General features: G+C 49.6%; 1 protein-coding gene across 8 annotated transcripts in view; it reads left to right on the forward strand.

The window, feature by feature from the left end:
• Ppm1f (protein phosphatase, Mg2+/Mn2+ dependent 1F) overlaps positions 1 to 13,576 on the forward strand; it is a 30,566-nt gene extending 16,990 nt beyond the window's left edge. For all 8 annotated transcript variants that reach the window (XM_036195737.1, XM_036195741.1, XM_036195736.1 and 5 more), the window contains 5 exons: positions 970 to 1,172; positions 2,053 to 2,241; positions 4,492 to 4,635; positions 8,676 to 8,769; positions 9,904 to 13,576. In XM_036195737.1, the coding sequence (XP_036051630.1) occupies positions 970 to 1,172; positions 2,053 to 2,241; positions 4,492 to 4,635; positions 8,676 to 8,769; positions 9,904 to 10,283 (1,010 nt within the window). In that variant the 3' untranslated portion in view covers positions 10,284 to 13,576. The remainder of the gene's footprint in view (positions 1 to 969; positions 1,173 to 2,052; positions 2,242 to 4,491; positions 4,636 to 8,675; positions 8,770 to 9,903) is intronic.
• The last annotated feature ends 6,579 nt before the right edge of the window (positions 13,577 to 20,155 follow it).

Consider the following 20,155-nt stretch of genomic DNA (forward strand, 5'->3'; position numbering starts at 1 on the left):
GCAGGCTGCCCTAATTCACCTCTCCTGCTATACCCAGTCCCTAATTCCTGGCAGTGACTGGTTTTCTCCATTTCAGTGATGTCATTTCAAAAACGCCTGACATCTGGGGAATGGCACCTTCCATTTGGTGTGATTCTCAGGGGACTGACCTGTCTGGGCCACCTGCCAGCGCTTCCCTGACTTCTGCTGCTGAACCCTCGCCCAGGGTCTAGCTGCTGAGCCATTTGTAGGTTGGAGGGAGTCTGGACAGATGACAGGCTTGGGCTGTTACAGATGAAGCTAGTATGACTCAGGCGCTGTTCTCGTGGGAACAGTCCTCATTTTTCTGGGATTCATGCCCAAGAGTACAGTTCCTGGCTTAGAGGATAGTTGTGTGTTTAGGTGTGGAAATCTTTTTTGTTTTCTTTTCTTTTCTTTTCTTTCTTTCTTTCTTTCTTTCTTTCTTTCCTTCACTCACTCACTCATTTATTTATTTATTTATTCATTTATTTATTCATTTATTGGTTTTTTTAGAGGCAGGGTTTCTCTGTGTAGTTTTGGTGCCTGCCCTGGATCTCGCTCTGTAGACCAGGCTGGCCTCACACTCACAGAGATCGGCCTGGCTCTGCCTCCTGAGTGCTGGGATTGAAGGTGTGTACACTACCACTGCCTGGCAGAAATCTTTTTAACAGTAGCTCAATTTTTCATCAGAACAGGCAGAATTCTCTTATGCCTCTGTCATTGGACCTAAAGTATTCCTAATTAATGGGCAGTCCCAAGACATTTTTTGTCACCAGCAACAGACTTTCTTGCCTAGTTTATAGGTTAGTGTGCAGAGCTTGCCCTGGTTGGTGAGGTGGGGCCCTTATAGGCTTGAGTGGGGCTATTTAAACCCAGAGAACATGGCAGGAAAGGAGTACGGGACAGTAGCTAAGCCCCAGTTGCATGGTTTTACTTTTTGGTTAACAATTTCTTCATCATGCCCATCAGTGCTTGATGCCAAAGGCCTGGCACGGAGCTTCTTTAACTGCCTTTGGGAAGTATGTAGCCAGTGGCAGAAGCAGGTGCCATTGACTACTCAGGCCCCTCAGCGGCAGTGGCTGGTCTCTATCCATGCCATCCGGAACACACGGCGCAAGATGGAGGATCGACATGTTTCTCTTCCTACTTTCAACCACCTCTTCGGCTTGTCTGTGAGTGTTGTCCCAGCAGAGCCCAGAGATGGGCAGTATAGCATGAGGGTGGGGGCTGATGCAGAGGTGAGGAGCCATGAATGCTGAGAGAGCTGCCAGCCAACGCTGAGCCTGGGGAAGCACTGCGAAGCTGCTGTCCTGGAGCTGAGTGCTATGCTAGGCAGCTCTCAGAGTACCACCTTGTGGAGCCTGAAAAGCTAATTCACAGCACCAAGCTTCCAGGCACATTCCTTTCCACAGCCACAGACTGAAGCCAAAGTTGGCTGTGTTTTTATATAAAGAGGCCAGGTGCTAGCTTCAGACTTGAATGCCTCCTGATGCATCTTACTGTGGGTTATGTCTGCAATAGCCTGGAAGAGCTGGTGAGCCTGAGGCTCTGCGGCTGACCTTTCCTAAGCCTCCCTGTTTGTAGTTCTTGAGCAGTTTGACTTGTCTGATGGTAAAGGCCATGCCAGTTCTTCCAGACCCTACTTGTCTTGGGTGTGTTTTGTTGCCTGAGGCTAGGTCATTTATAAAAAATGTATTTCTTGCTGCTCTGGAGACTGAGAGGTTTTCTGTCATGGGCTGCATCTGAAGAGGGCCTTCATGCTGATGGGAAGCACTGCAGAACACCAAAGCAGTGAAGGCCATCATATAGCAAGATAGAACAAGTTTCCCAAGGAGAAAAACTCCTTGATAGTACGTACATTCATCCCTCAGTGGATTGATCCCACTTATCTCCCAAAGATCTCCCTTACATACCATGGGGACTAGGATTCCAACATGATAAAGTGTGGACAAACTTTGCAACCACAGCGCTACCCTCATTACTTCCTGGAGAGCACCCCTCCCTGGATGAGAGCAGCTAGCTGGGGTCTGACTCCCACTAAATTCCCACCAGGACTCTGTGGACCGCGCCTACTTTGCTGTGTTTGATGGTCATGGAGGAGTGGATGCTGCAAGGTATGCCTCTGTCCACGTGCACGCCAATGCTTCCCACCAGCCAGAGCTGCTCACAGACCCGGCAGCGGCCCTCAGAGAAGCCTTCCAGCGCACTGATGAGATGTTTCTCAGGAAAGCCAAGCGAGAGGTGAGACCGGGCAGCTGAGTCTAAAGTGCTGTTGCAGAGTTCTGGTCTCCGTAAAGGAGACAGTGAAAGTGACTGGCAGTTCACAGGAAGGGCCTCTCTGAGCACTGGGAAGCCATTCCATCCCTCAGGCATGGGGCTCAGTTTTTGTTTGAGGCCAGCACAAAGCTTGTCTGTTGTGCCAGTCTTGTTTTTATCACCATAACAAAATAATTAAGGTTGGGTCACTCTATAAAGACGGTGGTTTTGATTCAGTTCAGTACATGCAAGATACATGGCCTTCTTGATAATGGCCTTGCTAGTAGTATGTCATGGTAGCTCAGAGCAAGAAATGGGGAGAAAGAGTGTGTGTGTGTGTACACAAATAGACATGTGCACGTGTATGGGTATATATGTACCTCTGGTCTCCCACCATCTCCCAAAGCCACCAGGACCTAACTATGAGGAGATAGCTCTACCCTGTACCCTATCCATTCCTTATCTAGCCCCAGTCACCTCCCAGTGCTCACCCCAGCAAAGACATCTTCCCCAATACTGTAGCTGATGCTTTGACCCTCTTAATACCTCATAATGGAAATTAAGTTCTAGCACATAAAGACTTGGGATCTGCAAACCACAGCGCTCCTGGACCACCATGCTGGATCTCTACAACATAGACATGGTCTGCCAACCCAGCAAAGGCTACCTGACTTCAGACCCAGGCTGGTTCCTTCTGCTGAGGGCGGTAGAGCAGCAGACAGGTACTAAGAATTGATCATTTACAGCTCCGTGAGCAGAAGTCACAGGGCAGAAAGGCAAGCATGGCTTCCTAGGAATCTGAGTCCCAGCAAGCTCAGTTTTAGGTACTCTGAATTGCCCATGCTAGTCTGAGCTTTGGTACAGCCCCCAGCTAGCCAGTGCCAGGAGAACGTAGACCCTGTAGGTGAACACGGCAGCTTTGTGGGCATGGGCTCCAAACTGACTGGTGTGCCTGTGAATGGTAATACTAACAGAGCTTGGGTTTGCGTCACTAAAAGTTCAACAGCTCTTGGAAGTGCTATCTCACCAGGATCAACAAGGTACCAGAGGTCAAGTCATTAAAAAAAACAAAACAACCAAAAAGAAAATGGAGAGCATGATGAACACACTGTCCCAGTGCCCCTTGTTCAGCTGGGTCTCAACAGGCCCCTTGTTCAGCTGGGTCTCAACAGGCTACTGGGAGCCACTGGGAACTTCTCATCTTGGAGTGACAACTATGTGTGGGGATGAGGCCTTTGTTTATGAAAAAAGACAGTGGGCCTCTCCTCTGTGGCCTAAAACTGACCTCACCGGGCCCTCCCAGCAGCAGTGGAGACAGGGTCTAATACTGTGGCCATTTTAGACATGGAGATACTGATGCATTAGATGCTTAAGAAACCAGCCCCAGAAATGGGCCTGAGGGCCTGTGCTCAGGCCAGCAGAGAATCCCATGACAGTGACAGGCAAAGAGCAGATGGCTGCTGGCTGACAGTGAGCAAGGAGGCCACGCTGCCCAGAGTCTGGAAGACCTTGGGCCTGGAGCTTTGCTGGTAGAGGCCACCCTAGAATAGCAGAACATGGGAGAGAGATTCTCAATCACCATACACTGACCAAAAGACCTTAGTGGAATACAGCAGAACTGAATTCCATTTCTCAACAGAAAGCTGTGGAGCATCTAACACTCTAAGGGCAGCCTGGTAGCCTCTGTCACATCCAGCAGGCCACCAAGATTTGGGTTACCCTCAGAATAGAGGAAGAAGTTTCCTAGGCAGGTGTTCAGTTCCTTTCCCTTGCCTCCTTCTTGGTCGGGATCAAACTTAAGGGCCTCACGTGGATAGCACAAGTGGTCTACCACTGACCTACACCTTCAGCCCTTTAACTTTTTTATACAGATTTGCAGAGATGTAATTCGAGCATATGTTGTATTTGTTTACAATGTGCAGTTGAAGAAGTTCTGACTTATACATACACTCATGAAGCCCTGCCTCAGTGTTGCTCATGCCTAAACCTTTCTGCTCTCTATGGCCCCTGCCCCACCCCTGCCCTTCCTTGCCCATTTTCAGTGTTGGTAGTCTGCTTCCTGCCACCGCAGACCGTCTTGCCAGTTCCAGCGTTGGGTATGAAGGGGGTCCTGTGGCACATGTTCTCTCCACACAGCATGAAAATGAGCCTGAGTATGGCTGTGGGGTTCCTTTGTGGAGGACCACCTTCCTCTTCAGTCCTCAACTCTCCATGGCTCTCCTTCTCTCCCTGCAGCGACTGCAGAGTGGCACCACAGGTGTGTGTGCACTCATCACAGGAGCAACCCTGCATGTTGCCTGGCTTGGAGACTCCCAGGTCATTCTGGTACAACAGGGCCAGGTAGTGGAGCTGATGGAGCCACACAAACCAGAGCGACAGGTAAGGGGTGCCCTTCATCCAGGCTTAAGACATTCTCAGACTCTTGCTGTGCTGAGCCCCAGTTGGGGACCCATGTCTGGGGACCCCACAGGGAAGTGGAATGCCAGGAGGCCCCAGCACGGTATTGTTGGGGTAAACCAGAAAGTACAGAAGAGTCCAGAAGACTCCCAGTGCTCCTGTAAAAGGACAGGGGTCCCATGTGAGCCCTTCCTGGGAGCCCAGAGTTTCAAGCAAGAACAGAACCAACTAGGCAAACCCAGAAATGGGCCTATGGGGCCTGCACTCAGGCCAGCAGACAACCCCGCAACAGTGATAGTCAAAGAGCCACTGGCCGCTGGCTGAGAGTGAACAAGGAGAGTCTGGAAGACAGGCCGGAGCTTCTCTGGGCAGAGAATTCTAAATAACAGAATTCTAAAGTCACTCAGCCTCTTGAGTCTTGAGGTCCTTACCTTGGACATATGAGTTCCAAGTGCTCAGGTTCTGATCTCACAAACACGTCTAAACTGTCTCCTAGAGTCAGGAAGGGAACACAGAATCGAGGGGTGCCTCTACACCACCTGCCCCAGCCCTGCACTCCTCTCTGCCTGTCACTTCATTGTACAGCTGGGACCTCCCCGCATCAGCACACAAGCTCCCACCCTTTCTCACAGACACATAGCATGGCCTTCCATTCACAGTCCAGGCCCAAGTCACAGACATTCACCAGGATTCTCTTCTTCCCATTCTGAACGGTGGCAGCAATGGTATCTGTGTACATCACATGGTCCAAGCTCAGGTGTTTGCACAACAGGTTTCTAGGAGCAAGGATGCTAAGTCACGGCAGACATACTAGTCTTGGAAATTTGCCCAGCTTCTGTCCTCAGCCTGGACCAGCCTGAGCTGAGCACTGCAGTTGTTGAGAGTCCATTGTCCACAGTCTCCACTAGTCCACAGAGTCCGGCCATCTGCTTTCTGACATTTCCTGGAGAGAAATAAACAGATGCCTGTTCACTCCAGATGAAGCATTGGTGGCAAAGCAGAGTCACTTCCCCAAGTCATGGGTGAACCAGGTGTTTACTAGGATTACTTACAGGTAACTTGAAGCTGCATCATGAAAACCTACACCAGGCTCATGAAGGCGGCATCCCTGCAGCTTCCTCCCCAAACATTAAAAACCCAGTGAGCTTCTCTCCCTCCAAAAGGGTCTGATTCAGTCGGAAGGAAATTGTTATTCAACACCAGATGGAAGGCAAGAATACCTAATTTTTTTCTTAAAGAGTGAGTTTGTTTTAGTTTGGGGGGGTTGTTTGTTTGTTTGTTTGTTTTTAGGTAGGTTCTCCCTATGTAGCTCTGCCTGGTCTAGAACCTGCTATATAGCCCAATCTAACCTCAAATTTGAGATAGTCCTTCTGCTTCTGCCTCTCAAGTGCGATGATTACACGTGTGAGCTACCACACCCAGCCTTCCAGAGTAAATTTGAGCCTATTTGTATTTACAGGCCGATATGAGCCACCATGTGGGTACTGAGAACTGAACCTGGACTCTCTACAAGGGCAGCCAGTGCTTTTAACCACTAAGCCATCTGTCCAGCTCTTGAATATCTTTTCAAAAGTTCAAGATCATTGCATTCTTTTCTGCATCCACTCTGTCTGGCCTTTGCCTGTTTTTTGCACTGACTGTGGGCATTGCATCCCCGTTAGGGAGGTCAGCTCCTGCCTGAGGACTTGGACATGTTCCCCACATCCCTCTTTTGTTGAGTAAGGACAGGTAGCAGGCAGGGACATGGCTCCTGGTTTGGGAGGCACATGTGCTCATGCTAGTGTACAGAAGCAAGAACCAAGGTTCAGAAAGGTCCAGAGCACACAGCTCAGCTGTAGCCTCTGCCACTCTTTCCACCACAACTACCAGGGATCAATAGCTGCTCCCTGATAAGTCCTCCTTCCTTGGGCAGGTAAAATATAACCAGTTCTGGATGTGTGCCAACCTTTGCCCAGGAGCTGGATATTTTATTCCAACATCTGCAAGCTGTGTCCAATAACCCCTTTCCCCACCCAGCCCTGAGTCCTAGCTTGACCCTTCTGGGCCTTAGGGTTTGTCTGTCAGACAGAGTCCCTTGATGGCATGGGATGAAGATGGAATTAGTATCTGCACAGAAGAAGCATACCTATGGGTCAGGTGCCTGCCAGAGCCAAGGTCAGATCCGAGCTCCTTCCCCATCCTGCCAACTCTCACCTGTGATCCCTGTCACTGCCTGCCAACTGCCAGAAAGTCAAATAGACATCTGTCCAAAGACCCCTGCTGGAACCAGAGCCACAACAGGAACATGTGGACCTGGCAGCCTGGAGAGTTTCAGAGAGGGCCAAGCAACCCCCACAAGTGACTCTGAGGGTTGTGTGGGGACTCATGATGGTACCTTATCCTGCAGTGTCTAAACAGAGCCCATCCCACTCCTGGGCTCAGTTTAGGCCAGCTGGCATTTAGTGTCTACTTCATAGGATGCTTTGCTGAGGCAGCAAGATGATGCAATGGGACCTCGTACCCTCTGCCCAGGCACTCTGTCTGGAGGAGAAGCAGGCATAGCAGTGAGGGTGTAAGACCCAGGCCAAGTACTGCAGAGAAGGCACATACGGCACGGGCCGTGTCAGGAAGACAGCTGAGACTGCAGCAAGTCAGTGATGAGAGAACGGTGATGCCCCACTGACCTGCAGCTACAGAAACTGGAGCTCACAGGAGTCACTGCCAACCCTCACCATGGCCAGGCCGCTAGAGGGCAAGCTGAGGTCTGGCCTCAAGAGTGGGGCTGTGAGTTGTCGATGGCATCTGTAATTAATTACAGATCAGTGGCCTCAGGAGGGAGGAGTCTGGGCTTGGGGAGATGTGGAAAGGGCCTTGAGAGTCCACCGGGATGCCGAGGTGCTCTGAGTGGCACTGAAACCTTGCTAATGCCAGGGAAAGGGGTACTTAGGTTGTTCATAGCAGCTGCTCTGCCATCGAGCTTCAGCTGCAGAGGCTGTTTCAGGAGTGGGGGAGGATAAAGTAGGGGGAACCAAGGGGAGGGTGTCAGAGGACACTAACAAGGATGGGTGGCTTACACCTGGAACAGCATGAGCATAGGGCAAGGCTGTGATCAGTACAGACTGAGCAGGGTTCCAGGAAAGGGAAGAAGGACCAGGCTAGGGCCAGTCTCTGCAAGGCCAACCAGCCCAGCACATTACTCTAAACCCTGGTGCTGTCGCCGGTGCAGACTGGATGGGCCTGTCGGCACTGAGGCCTTCGCTAGAGATTTCCAAATTGCCTGTTGTGGTGGGGATCATTGGCCCTGGTGCCCAGTTAAGCCCTGTTCTTGCAGCCAAATGTCTCAGGACCTAGAGCTTCAGAAAGGGAGGCTCTGCCCCAAGGGAGATGTGAAGTCAGGTTTATAAAACAAGTAAAATAGGGATATGAGTGACCTCCCTCAACTAGGTGATGCCTTGCCCCAGCCTCCAGGAGACAAACTACATCTGGGAGGCTTCTCCCCAGAGGGGACTGACAGAACCAAAGAGATTTTGAGATACTAGTGGCTAGACCAAGTCTCTACCCATCCCCTTGCAGTTAGGGTTGGAAGGCCATGACCTTCTAGCAAACAGACAATGCATAGGAGTGAGTCGGGAGAGGGATGACCAAGGGCTGCATGCTGGGCTGCCTCTTGTGGCCTGGCTCCAGTGTGTGCCCCATCCTGCAGCCTTCTGTACACAGCACACACTTGACCCAGCAGTTTTCAAGGTAGACCTAGAAGCCCCAGATTAAAGTTGAGGGATCTGTCCTCCAAGTCTGAGTTAACTCTGCTTAGAGATGCATCATGGCTTACATGGCTGACCCTTCTATGCTGCTCCATTCCTTGATTAACCAACCATTCCCACAGCTAAAAGATAGTGAGGTTAGTTACAATTTACCCTGTTTTAATGATGTCTGACTTGAATGTCTAAGCCTCTTGACTTGGTTCAAGTACTTTGGCTTCAAGTGTGTCTTAGGACTGACTTAAGTTCTATTTATATAGTGACACTTATGACCATCTCTTGCAGGATGAGAAAGAACGTATTGAAGCACTGGGTGGCTTTGTTTCTCTCATGGACTGCTGGAGAGTCAACGGGACCCTGGCAGTGTCTAGAGCCATTGGTAAGGGGATATACTGGGGCAGCTTCAGGGTGGGGAGCCACAGGCTTACTCGGTGACTTAGGGCAGAACCATGTTCCTCAAGTACTCACACCATGTAGACCTCCTAGACATATAGTGGAGCTGCCTCCAAATAAACCAGGATAAACTACAAACACTGTGTTCAGAATGTGGTCCACCCAACCTGGCGGACCTTAGCTTGGCACCATCTAGGGGAGTGTCAGCAGCTGCCTCCAGGATCCCAGCTGATTGTAAGCTGCAGTTCTCTGCTGCTTCCTTGGCACTGAGAAGGTTGGACCAGGTTGCTGTACCCAGGAGAGGCTTGGGTTCAGGGTGAAGCTTGTGTTGACTGTGAGTACTGTCACACACACCAGAAATTATTAAGAAGGAAGAGTGTAGCTTGGTCGGCAAAGTGCCTGCCTAGCACACATGGAGTCCTGGGCTCAGTTCCTTAGCCGTAGTCCATCCCAGCGTTCAGGAGATAGATGGAGGAGAATCAGAACTTCAAGGTTATCCTGGGCTACATAGGGTATTTGAAGCCAGCCTGGGCTAGAGATCTTATCTCCAATAATAATAAAGTAGAAACATAAAATCAGGGGCTCTCTCTAGGCCCCCCTAAAATATATTAGGAAACCCTAGCCAGGGTTAAATATTCCATAGATGAGGTTCTTCTTTCAGCCCATTCACACCAATGGTTCTTTTCTTCCTCCAAAAACAATGTTCAAGGTCCATTTTCCTCTGTATGCCACCACTGCTGGGACCCAACTCAGAGACTACACCTGCCCCTTCCAACAACTCCATCTCCATCTAGTCTTTGGGAGTTTGGCATCTGCCCTCTCACCTTCCTGAAGAAGACTTCCTGAAGTCTTTGTTGGTTTCTTCCCCACAGCCTGTCTTATTCTGCTGTAGCTGTTTATCTCTGGACACACTGGAGATGGCAGCTACTCCTAGAGCAAGAACTGCTCCTGTAGAGCTGGGGACATGATGACTGTGCTCCTAAGAGGGTGGGAAGCACTAGGCAGGTGAACCCTCAAGAGCCAGCTGGGCTCTGCACCTACATGCCCGTGGGGATGGTGATAGGTTAGTCCTGGGTCTGTGCATAGTAGCAAACAAGGCTCTCTGTCTCTTCATTCCCAGGGGATGTCTTCCAGAAGCCCTATGTGTCTGGTGAGGCAGATTCAGCATCCCGAGAGCTAACAGGCTCAGAAGACTACCTGTTGCTTGCCTGTGATGGCTTCTTTGATGTTGTCCCCCACCAAGAAGTCTCGGGTCTTGTCCACAGCCACCTGATCAGGCAGAAGGGCATCGGATTGCATGTTGCTGAGGAGCTAGTGGCTGTGGCCCGTGACCGGGGCTCCCATGACAACATTACAGTCATGGTAGTCTTCCTTAAGGACCCCCGAGAGCTGCTGGAAGGTGGAGCCCAGGGAACAGGGGGTGCCCAAGCAGATGTAGGAAGCCAGGACTTGCCCACTGGTATCTCAGAACTTGAGACCAGTACCTCAACAAGAAGCTGAGTGGTCCAGGCCCCCAGCCCCACCCAACTCCTCCTGCCCCTGTGATTCCCCCCTTCAAAGACCTTAGATCCAGCAGGTGTAGTGGGCAGGGGTGCATACCCTCACAGCATCCCCTTAGCACCCCAGCCCTTCATGATGCCTGCCACAGTCTGTCTGCACAACTGCAGAACTGCAGTAGGCAGCTAGTGGGTCTCAGAAGGAAGCATAGGAAAATGACCTCACCAAAGAGAAGATGGCTGAGGTGGTCCCAGCGGGATGGGGCTGAGGACAGAAACCACGGGCACCTGGTGGCATCCTAACCAAAAACACAGGTCAGGTCTTAGACCTTTACAGGGACCTTTCAGGCCCATCCTGGGGTAAGGTCTGCAGCCAGGTATCTGGCCTGGGCTTGTGGCTTCTCACTGTACCACAGCTGGGAGGAGCACCAGGGAACTGACCCACTGCCACTCTTAGCTGAGTTCTAAGAGGTCTTATAGACCTCTTTCCCTTGAGCATCCTAGAGAGGCGAAGTCAGACGTGTGTGTTGTTTGTATACTTAGAGTTATTGCAAGGAAAGGTCTAATCCAGAATCAGTATTCAGGTTTTATCATGTTTTATCAGTGCCAAGCTGACCCACAAGGTCATGTAATTTAAGCTAAGCTTAGCATTTATTTTATTCCTGAAAACTTAAGTATTTTACTTTTTTATGTATTCATGAAGACATTTGCAGTATTACTGGGTTTTTTGTTTGTTTGTTTGTTTGTTTGTTTTGTTTGTTTTTTTTTCTAAATCAGGATGGAAACAAACTTTTCAGGTTGTGTTAAGCCACTTAAGTGCCTTAATCAGCTCTGGCATAGATGAGGGCTGCTGGGGCCTTACATGGATCCTGATGGATGTGTTCAGGTTCCCAAGAAGGCAGCACTTGCTGTGGGGAGGTCCTTATGTGCTTCTGGGAACCTCAGAACTTCCTTGAAGTGATCAGCAGAGGCTGTGACTGTGGGCATCCAGGGTGACAGTGGCCTCCTTGCCCACCCTTGAGGTCCGGCTGGATCCCACCTAGGAAGATCTTACTGCCTTTGGACTAGAAGTTTCAGATCTTAGTATATTTGTCATCACATTGAGTCATGAGGACAGTGCATAGTTAAGGAACTTCGGCCAGCCCAGAAGTACACCTCCTTGGGCGCAAGCAGTCTGCCACCACGGTCACCACCTATCTCCTGTGGCTGGTGTCCTTCCCTACTGGACTCTGTCCTCTCTACCTGAGCAACATGAAAGAATGCCACATTCCTAGAGCAGTGGGTGGGAGGTGCAGCAGTGATGCCTGGGTGCTTGGAGAGCTGTGGTGTATAAAATCAGGCAAGGAAGCCAGGCCGAGGGAAGGACACCCAGAGCAGAAGGACTAGGGAGGCCCCCGGGAGGCCCCAGTGTGAGTCAAGACTGCTCCATGCAGACACCAGCAGGTCCAGAGGACAATGGGTGGCTTAGCAGAGGCTCAGGGAGTGCAGATTTGGAAGAAGCTTGCCTCTGAGGTCCCCATAGAGAGGATGATAGTCCATGGGTAGAGAACAGAGCCTCAGCAAGGTTTGCAGAGCTTTGCTCAGCACCCCTAAACCCTCTCTTGAAAGAAACAAGGGCACACATGCTTTTGATCCTGAGACAAGCACACTGCCCAGCAGTGTGGGGAGAGCAGAGCCACCTTTGGTTGGGCACACTACCTGAATGCTTGGCCTTCACCCATTCCCACAGCAGGAATGGAGGAGTTGAGACCATGTAGTTGATTCCTTGGTCAAAGTCTCCTGATAGGAAGCATCCTAAACACTCAGATAATTGCCCACTATAAGTGACTGGGTATTGCTCAATGTGAAGGCCCGGTGCCCTCAGCTCAGGAGTGTGGTTGTTGGTCCAGCCTGCCTGTAACAATGACTTTGATAGAGGGAGATATTGACTTTGGTTTTCTCCCCTTTTTGCTAATCTTATTCTGTTCATTGCTGGTAAGAGTGGTATTTAGGCCTACAGAGATGTCCCTTGGTGGTCTGATTCATACTCACATATAAGGTTGTGCCAGAAGTCAAGGCCTCAGTGTAAAGGGAAGCCCCTTTCCAGGCTTCTCTGAGTGCCTCCCCTTCCCCTCAGTCCATCTGCAGTGGTGATAGCCAACCCCCTGCTGGGCAGTAGTCTAGAACCAACGTTAGGCGCTGCTCCATCCTTACCTAGTGACCAAGAGAGAGCACATTCTCCTGCTGTTGAGGGCTGGCCTTGTGCTAGCTCATAGACACAGAGAAGGACTCTATTGTCTTGACTGGAGCTGCCGAATCTAGCCTACAAGAGGATCCCCTGACCAGAGTCGTCATCTTAAGTCCCAGCTTTGCCACCATCTCATTGCATGAGCTGAACAAGTCACTGTACCTCTCTGGCCTCAGTTACCCTTTGGTAAGGCACGGAGAGGATGCATAGCATTACCAGTCCTTCCAACCTGGAATTTTAGGGGCTGCTCGAGGTGAGCAGCTGCCGGAGCAGAAGAGCCCATCCTCCACCAGCAGTAGAGAGGGGTTAAGTATTATTAGTGTCTATTCTTAAAATGAAGTGGGCTGGGAAAGAGCTGAGTTACAGATGCCAGTGTCTTGCATGGATACAAAAGCTAAAGTGGTCGGGCTGCCTCCCAGTGAAGCCATAGGCGTAGGAGGTGGGAGGGCACAGGCAGGCTTGAAGGTGTTTAGTCAGGAACCAGGATAGGAAGTGCTATGTCTTAAGGGGTGTGGAAGCAAGGCATCTGCAGTATAGCTTTAGGAGTCTCAGGACTTGTGATAGGAGAGGCAGAGGTACCTGGAGGTCTTGGGGAAGACCCGGCACTCACCGGGATCTGTCGCCCCTGCCCTCTTGGGTCCTGCATGCAGTCCCCCCACCCATGGTAGGTTTCAGCATGGCTGTCCTGGCTACCTCAGCTGTATTCTCAGGGCCAGAAGGACGGCCCTAGCCATGCTGTAGGGAAGCCAGGCCAACTTTATGTAAAGCAAGCTGTGTTTCTGGCTTGATTCTGCCTCCGTAGTGTCCAGGGGTCATCTTCAGGAGTCCTGTGCTTTCACTGAATTCTGCAGCTTTACCAGACACACTGAGCTTTGCCAGTTACATGCATTGTGGGCCTTGCCAAGGGTTTATTTCAGGGGCCTTCCTGGGAGTCATATGCAACAGCGAGTCTTGTTCTAAGATATCATGTTTCTCTAATCTTAGGGACAAGCGCCAGCATGATGAGCTCAGGACAGCCTCCTGGGGCCCATTGTACTGGTGTCAATAAACACGTATTCAAGACAGCTGAACACCACTTGCATCTCTCCCCTTGGAGTGTCTGTCTGTACTTCTGTATCACTGACAAACACTTAGCAGAGAAACTTAAAAAGGAAGGTGTTGGCTAAAGGTATTTAAGAGCGACTCCATGTGCTTGTGACAGACTTCATGAGTATCTATCTCAAAGCTAACCCAGGAAGTGTGAAGAGAGGTGACCAGAGACCCACACCAAGTGATCACCTTCCTCAAGCCAAGTTCTGCTTGCTGGTTTCCACAATTTGCCAAAATAGTACCAACAACTTGGGACCAAGCATTGAGAACATGAGCCTTTGAGAGACATTTTGGATTCAGGACCCTCTTGTTGTCCAGGGTATGAAGCTGCTGAGGATCTGAGTGAACACCTAGCGAGCTGGTCCTGGTTGTCATCCTGGGACTGTGTCCCACCAGCTATTGGGATGGTAAAGAGGGGTCAGGCCTCTCAGGAGCCCCAACAGCATCAGCAGTACCTCACTGCAGCCCAGGGCCTGAAATGGCTCCATCACTGACCACTGAGACCCCACCCTCTTTCTGGTCCTCTTCTTCCTGCACGCAGGGCCTTCAAACAGGGCAAGGGCTCTCAGAAGAGGGCAGTCCTGAGTGAGTGTATGCAGCTCTCACTGGTGTTGAAGGCAGGGTTGTGGAACACCCTTTTTCCATGTTTAGATTTTCCTGAGTTCTGTTTATTTAATACAGCAAACGTGCTTTTGTTTTTCAGTCAAATGTTATTTCAGTAGAACAGATGAATGTTAAAATACCATATTTTGGGTATATTATCTCCAAATACCCAAATAAACTAGTTACATTCACATTACTGTGATTTAAAAAAAAAAAAAAGACAAAAAGCAAGTGATAGAAGAAGGTTCCAGAAGGGCACAGTCCGTCTGAACAGGGAAGGCATGTCAGGAGCATGTGATGAAGCTAGCTCAGCAGCCTGGAAGAACAGATCTCATCCACACAGAGGAAGGAGGAAAAGACCAGAAGTAGGGGCAGCTATAAACCTTCAAAGCCTACCCCCAGGGACCCACTTCCCCCAGCAAGGTCCCAAGCAGTGCCACCAGCTAAGGACAAGTGTCCAAGCACACAAGTTTGTGGGGTGTGTTTCATATCAAGCCACAACACCCCTTAGAAGCCTTTCACTGAGGGAGTCATAAAGAGCTTGCTGTTGCTATGGAAACAAGCTGCACCACAGTGCTGTGCGTCAGGACTTAACACACAGTTCTATAACTGAATCAAGTAAAAAAGGTTTTGTTTGCTGTGTCTAGAAACCATTTTTGCCAAGAGCAACTGAGGTATCTGACTTGTAGAGAGCTTGCTTTAGGCTGGACATGGAGGCACACACCTTTAATCCCAGCATTAACAGAGGCAGAGGCAGGACAATCTCTGTGAATTTGAGGCCAGCCTGGTGTCCATAGTGAGTTCCAGAACAGCCAGGGCTACACAAAGAAACCCTGTCTCGAAAAAAAAAAAAAAAAAGAAGAAGAAGAAGCAGCAGCAGCATGTAAGAGATCAGCTGGTAGCATAAAAGAAGGATGCTAAGACCCAGCATCTCTCTACAGACCTGGCAATGGCCTGAGCAGCCAGCTGGATCTACAGTCCAGGTAGCTAAGTCAAGGGTATGGAGGGCAACAGCCTGGAATGTGGTGGGCTCATTGTTCTAGTGAAGGGCCTGGGACTACAGGACCCAATGGCTAGCGACTCTAGTCCTTCAAGGCTTTCCTGGACAGATAGGAACCTACCTCAGGACCATTAGCACAGGTGGCCTTTAAGAGAAATGTGCCAGGACCACCCAACTCCCCATTTGACTGTAGACCTGCAGCCCTCCATCCCTCCACAATGACCTCCAGTTCACCTTGGGGACCTCACTCACCTTGGGGACAGCCAACAGCTGGCTAGAGTGGGATTTGTTCCCCAAGGCCTCAGTTCCAGTAAGCACATGCAGACTCAAATAGTCTGGAGCCCCTAGAACACTGGATACCGTTCTTCAGTACACCTGAAAGCCTTCTCTGTGCCCTTCAGGGGTCAATACATCAAGTCAATGTGACTGAGAAGCCACCAGTAGCAGGGCTCAGTCCAGCCATGAAGTAGACATTAGCCTGGCATGCATAACACAGCTCCCAAGGCTGGGATGAGGGCAGCCTACAAAGCCAGCCACCAAGCCTCCAGCAAGAGTGTAAGATATATGGCTAAGTCTTCAGGGGCAATTCTTCAACCTGAGAAAGGGGTTTCTAACTAGTTTCTGCCATTTGGTTAGTTTCCTTCCTCAAATAGGAAAAGAAAGTAGCAGGAATGGCAGCCTCTTCCTGGGCTTCCTCGGGAGCCACAGAGACCATCAAAGCTACCTGCACGAAGCACAGACTCAGAATGCCAATGAGGATAGGATGGGTCATCCAAAACAAAGTATGCATGAAAATACCATAGGGAACCCTGTTACTGTATAAAATATTGAAAGCCAAACAGTCTTCCAATAAACTTCACTCTGCTTTTTAAAATGTCCTGAACTGAGCACTAGGAGAGGCCTGTGTGCCTTAGACATTCCGGGGACTTCTCAGCCTGTGCCTGCTGTGCCTCTTCCTCCCCAGCACTGTCTCAGCCCAGGACCCGTCCACTCTGCCTGGGCCTCTGGGCCTCTGCTGTTCCCCAGCTCGGCTACCTCGTTTCTCTCAGCCCTTCCCCAGTCAGCCAGACTGGCCCTTCCAGGCTGTAGACTGCTTTATGGAAGGCAACCTCATCTGCTGCTGCTGGGTCTGGAGGAGTGGGGATGGAGACACTGGAGCTGGGGTACAGCAAAGGGGCAGGATTCTTTTGTTTGTCTGTCTTCTCGCATCTCCCTTCTTCCCCAGTAAACCACTTCTCTACAAACCTCTTTTCTCTAACCAGTGGGCTGATGCCTAGCCTGTCCCCAGAGCTCCCTGCCCCCAGGGGACACAGCTGCCCACTAGGCAACAAGCCCAGAATAAGATAATGCCAACATGCAAATCTGGGGGTTCCTGATCAGGCCCTGCCCTCTGCTACCCACGCATCCATCTGTCTTCCCCCTCCCTCCACCCACACAACTCCTTCAGAGCGCCTGGCAAAACCTCCTTAAGTATATGCTGCCTTACTGTTCCCTGATGAGTCGGCTCATGTATCTGAGTCTCCAGATGGTGGTTTGCACTCCCCCTGTTCCCCAACTGCATGTAGCTTGACACCCTCTCTCAGAGCCACCAGGTGGGAGTGGAGGAGGCCTGAAGGACAAGTGAGGTGTGATGGGCAGATGGGTACAAACTGAAGGTACTTGACCCAAGTGACCAAGATATCAGGATAGGGCAGAGGATGTGTTAGACTCGGCCAGTAGGAGAACAAGCAAGATCTAACACAGAGAGCAGGGGTCACAGTTCACCAAATGAGGGCTTCCTTCTGAGGAAAGGAACCTGAAAGCCTGGCCCCCCGGGCTGGGTCTGGAATGTAGCAGAACCAGGGAAAGAGAGACAGGAATCCTGACTAGCAAGCTGGTATCTAACTTGACCACACATCTCTCCACTCAAGAGTCCTACATACTCATCTCAGCCTCATCAACTTGTCTGGGACCTGGATGTGCTCTAAGCCAGTCAAAGATAGGTCAAAAGAGGACTTCAGATGGGACTCTTGGCACACGGGTCACCATGGGTCCATAACCCCAGCACATAGGAGGCCAGAGAAGAGAACCAAAATCTTAAGGCCAGCCTGGGCTTATATCGGGAGACCTGGTTTCAAAAAAAATCAAAACAAGAGGTGAGGGAGATAGCTCTCTTGGTAAAGTGTTTGCCTTGCAAGCAAGAGGACTTGAATTCAGTCCTTATTATCCATGATTTTAAAAAGCCGGACTTGATGATGTATGTCCCAGAACTACAGAATCAGATGGGAGGATTCCTGGGGGTCTTTAGCTAGCCAGCTCTATTAGAGTTTTTTAGAAGAACAGAAGCAATGGAATGAATATACACTAAAAGGAGTTTTATTAGACTGACATATATCATAAAATCTGAGTAGTCCAACAATGGCAGTGTCACACCATAAAGGCCAAGAATCTGGTAGTTGCTCATCCATGAGGGTGGGTTGCCTGATAGCTGCTGTCTTCAGTCTACATTAGAAGCCTAGAAAAGCTGGTTCTAATATCAGCGAGGATTGCAGCAGCTACAGCAACAGAATGGATGAATTTGCCAGCAAGAATGAAGGCAAGCAGGCAAAAAGCAAGCTTCCTTCTTCCATTTCCCTGTTATCTAAGTTGCCACCAGAAGGTGCCACCCACATTTAGTGTGAATCTTTCCATTTTAAATCATCTAACAGAGAAAATCCCTCAAAGAGAGATGATGGTGTACACTGAATCCCAGAACTTGGGAGGCAGAGGTGGGCAGATCTATATGAGTTCAATGCCAGCCTGGTCTACAGAGTAGTTCCAGGACAGCCAGGGCTACATGGACTCTTTCTCACAAAAGGAAGAAAGGGAAGGAGGGAGGGAGAGAGGGAGGGAAGAAGAAAGAAAGGGAGGGAGAAGAGGAGAGGAGAGCAGAGCAGAGCAGAGGAGTGTCCAGCACTTAGATGATAGTAGATCCAGTCACCTTGATGACCAAGATCATCCATCCCAACAACCTAGCATACTTGGTGAGTTCTAGGTCAGTGAGAGACTTGCTCTCAAGAGAAAAAAAATAAACAAGAAAGGTGGGTAGCATCTAGGGAATGACACATGAGGTGGTGTACACACACACACACACACACACACACACGCACATACATGCACATACACATGCGCGCGCGCACACACACACACACACACACACACACAGCAAAACAACTTATTTTACCTCACATAGCGTAAAGCAAAGTCTTGAGGCCAAGGCAGGGGAGCATAGTGAGTGAGCACCTGCTGGTGTCTTGGAGAGTTGGGAACTAGTGCTCACTACAGTAAAATCAGTTATTTCTGGGTAGTTAGATGCCATGCGTTTTTTATATACACACACAAAAAAATTGTATTTTCTTTCTGTTTCTTTGCTTGTTTGTTTTAGACAGGATCTCATGTATCCCAGGCCAGCCTTGAGCTCCTGATCCTCCTGCTCCCTGTACTGGAATGACACCTATGCACCACCACATTTGACTTGTGTTTTTTCCCTTCTCCTTCTTTTATGGTCGTCATCCTCAGAACTCCAAGTCCAACCCATGCCAAGAAGACACTCATCATTTCGCTGTTTACAGCACTGTATTTTCCAATTTTTTTTTGTTGGTTTTTGTTTTTGATTCAGGGTCTCTTATAGCCCAGGCTGGCCTCAAACTCACCTACATCTGGAAATACAAGCACACATGATCACACCTGGCAGGAGAAAAAAGAAAAAATGGGTTCTGATGATCAAACTTAGGTCATATGTACAAAGCAAGCTCCTTTTGTTTTCAAATGTATGTGTATTTGCAAATACTTGTGCATGCAAATGTGTGCATGTATGTATGGGAGTATGCATGCATGTGGGTAAATATTTGAAGGCCTAAAGTTAGCCTCAGTTTGTAGCTGGAAGTTTTCCTGGGTCCCACCCAGTCCAATGGCTGCTTGGTCCCAAGTAAACACACAGAGGCTTATATTAATTACAAACTGTATGGCCTAAGGCTCAGACTCATTATTAACTAGCTCTTATATCTTAATTCAACCCATTTCTATTAATCTATGTTTTGCCACGTGGCTTCATGGTGTTACCTGTCCTCTTACATCTTGCTTCTCCTGGAGATGGCTCACAGCTTCTGCCTGACTTCACCCCTTCTTCATCTCCGTCTTCAGTCTGAATGTCCCAACTAACCTTATTCTGCCTTGACATTGGCCAAACAGCTTTATTTACATCAACCAATGAGAGCAATATATATTCAGAGTGTACAGTTGTCTTCTTGAAGACACCTCCTTTTTTTGGTTTTGTTTTGTTTTTTGTTTTTGTTTTTTGAGACAGGATTTCTCCATGTAAGAGTTCTGGCTATCCTGGAACTCACTCTGTAGTCCAGGCTGGCCTCAAATTCACTGAAATCCTCGGCCTCTGCCTCCCAATTGCTGGGATTAAAGGCATGTGCCACCACAGCCTGGTGACACCTCATTATTTTAAAGACAAGGTTTTTCACTGGAGCTCACCCAGTAGGCTAAACCAGGCTGCCAGAAACTCCAGGGACCTCCTGTCTCTGTCTCCCAGTGCTGGGCTGGGATTACAACATGCACCATCATGCCTGGCTTTGATGTGGGGAAGCTTGGGATCATACTCAGATCTTCCTGCTTGCAAGGCACACTATTTTTTTCATTTTGTGTTTTGTCTGCATATGTGTGTGTGTGTGTGTGTGTGTGTGTGTGTGTGTGTGTGTGTGCAGCACATGTGTGCAGTGGCTGTGGAAGCTGAAAGGTGTTGGATCCCTTCGCACTAGAGCTACAGATGGTTGTGAGCCCCCATGTGGGTGCTGGAAATCAAACCTGGGTCCTCTAGAAGAGAGACCAGTGCTTGACCACTGAGCATCTGACCACAGTCCCAAGGCCAGTATGTCACCAACTGACCTATCTTCCCAGCTCATTTTCTATCTTATTAATAAGTTTTAAAATT

This window comes from Onychomys torridus, chromosome 8 (genome assembly GCF_903995425.1).
Source record: "Onychomys torridus chromosome 8, mOncTor1.1, whole genome shotgun sequence".
Lineage (NCBI taxonomy): Eukaryota > Metazoa > Chordata > Mammalia > Rodentia > Cricetidae > Onychomys > Onychomys torridus.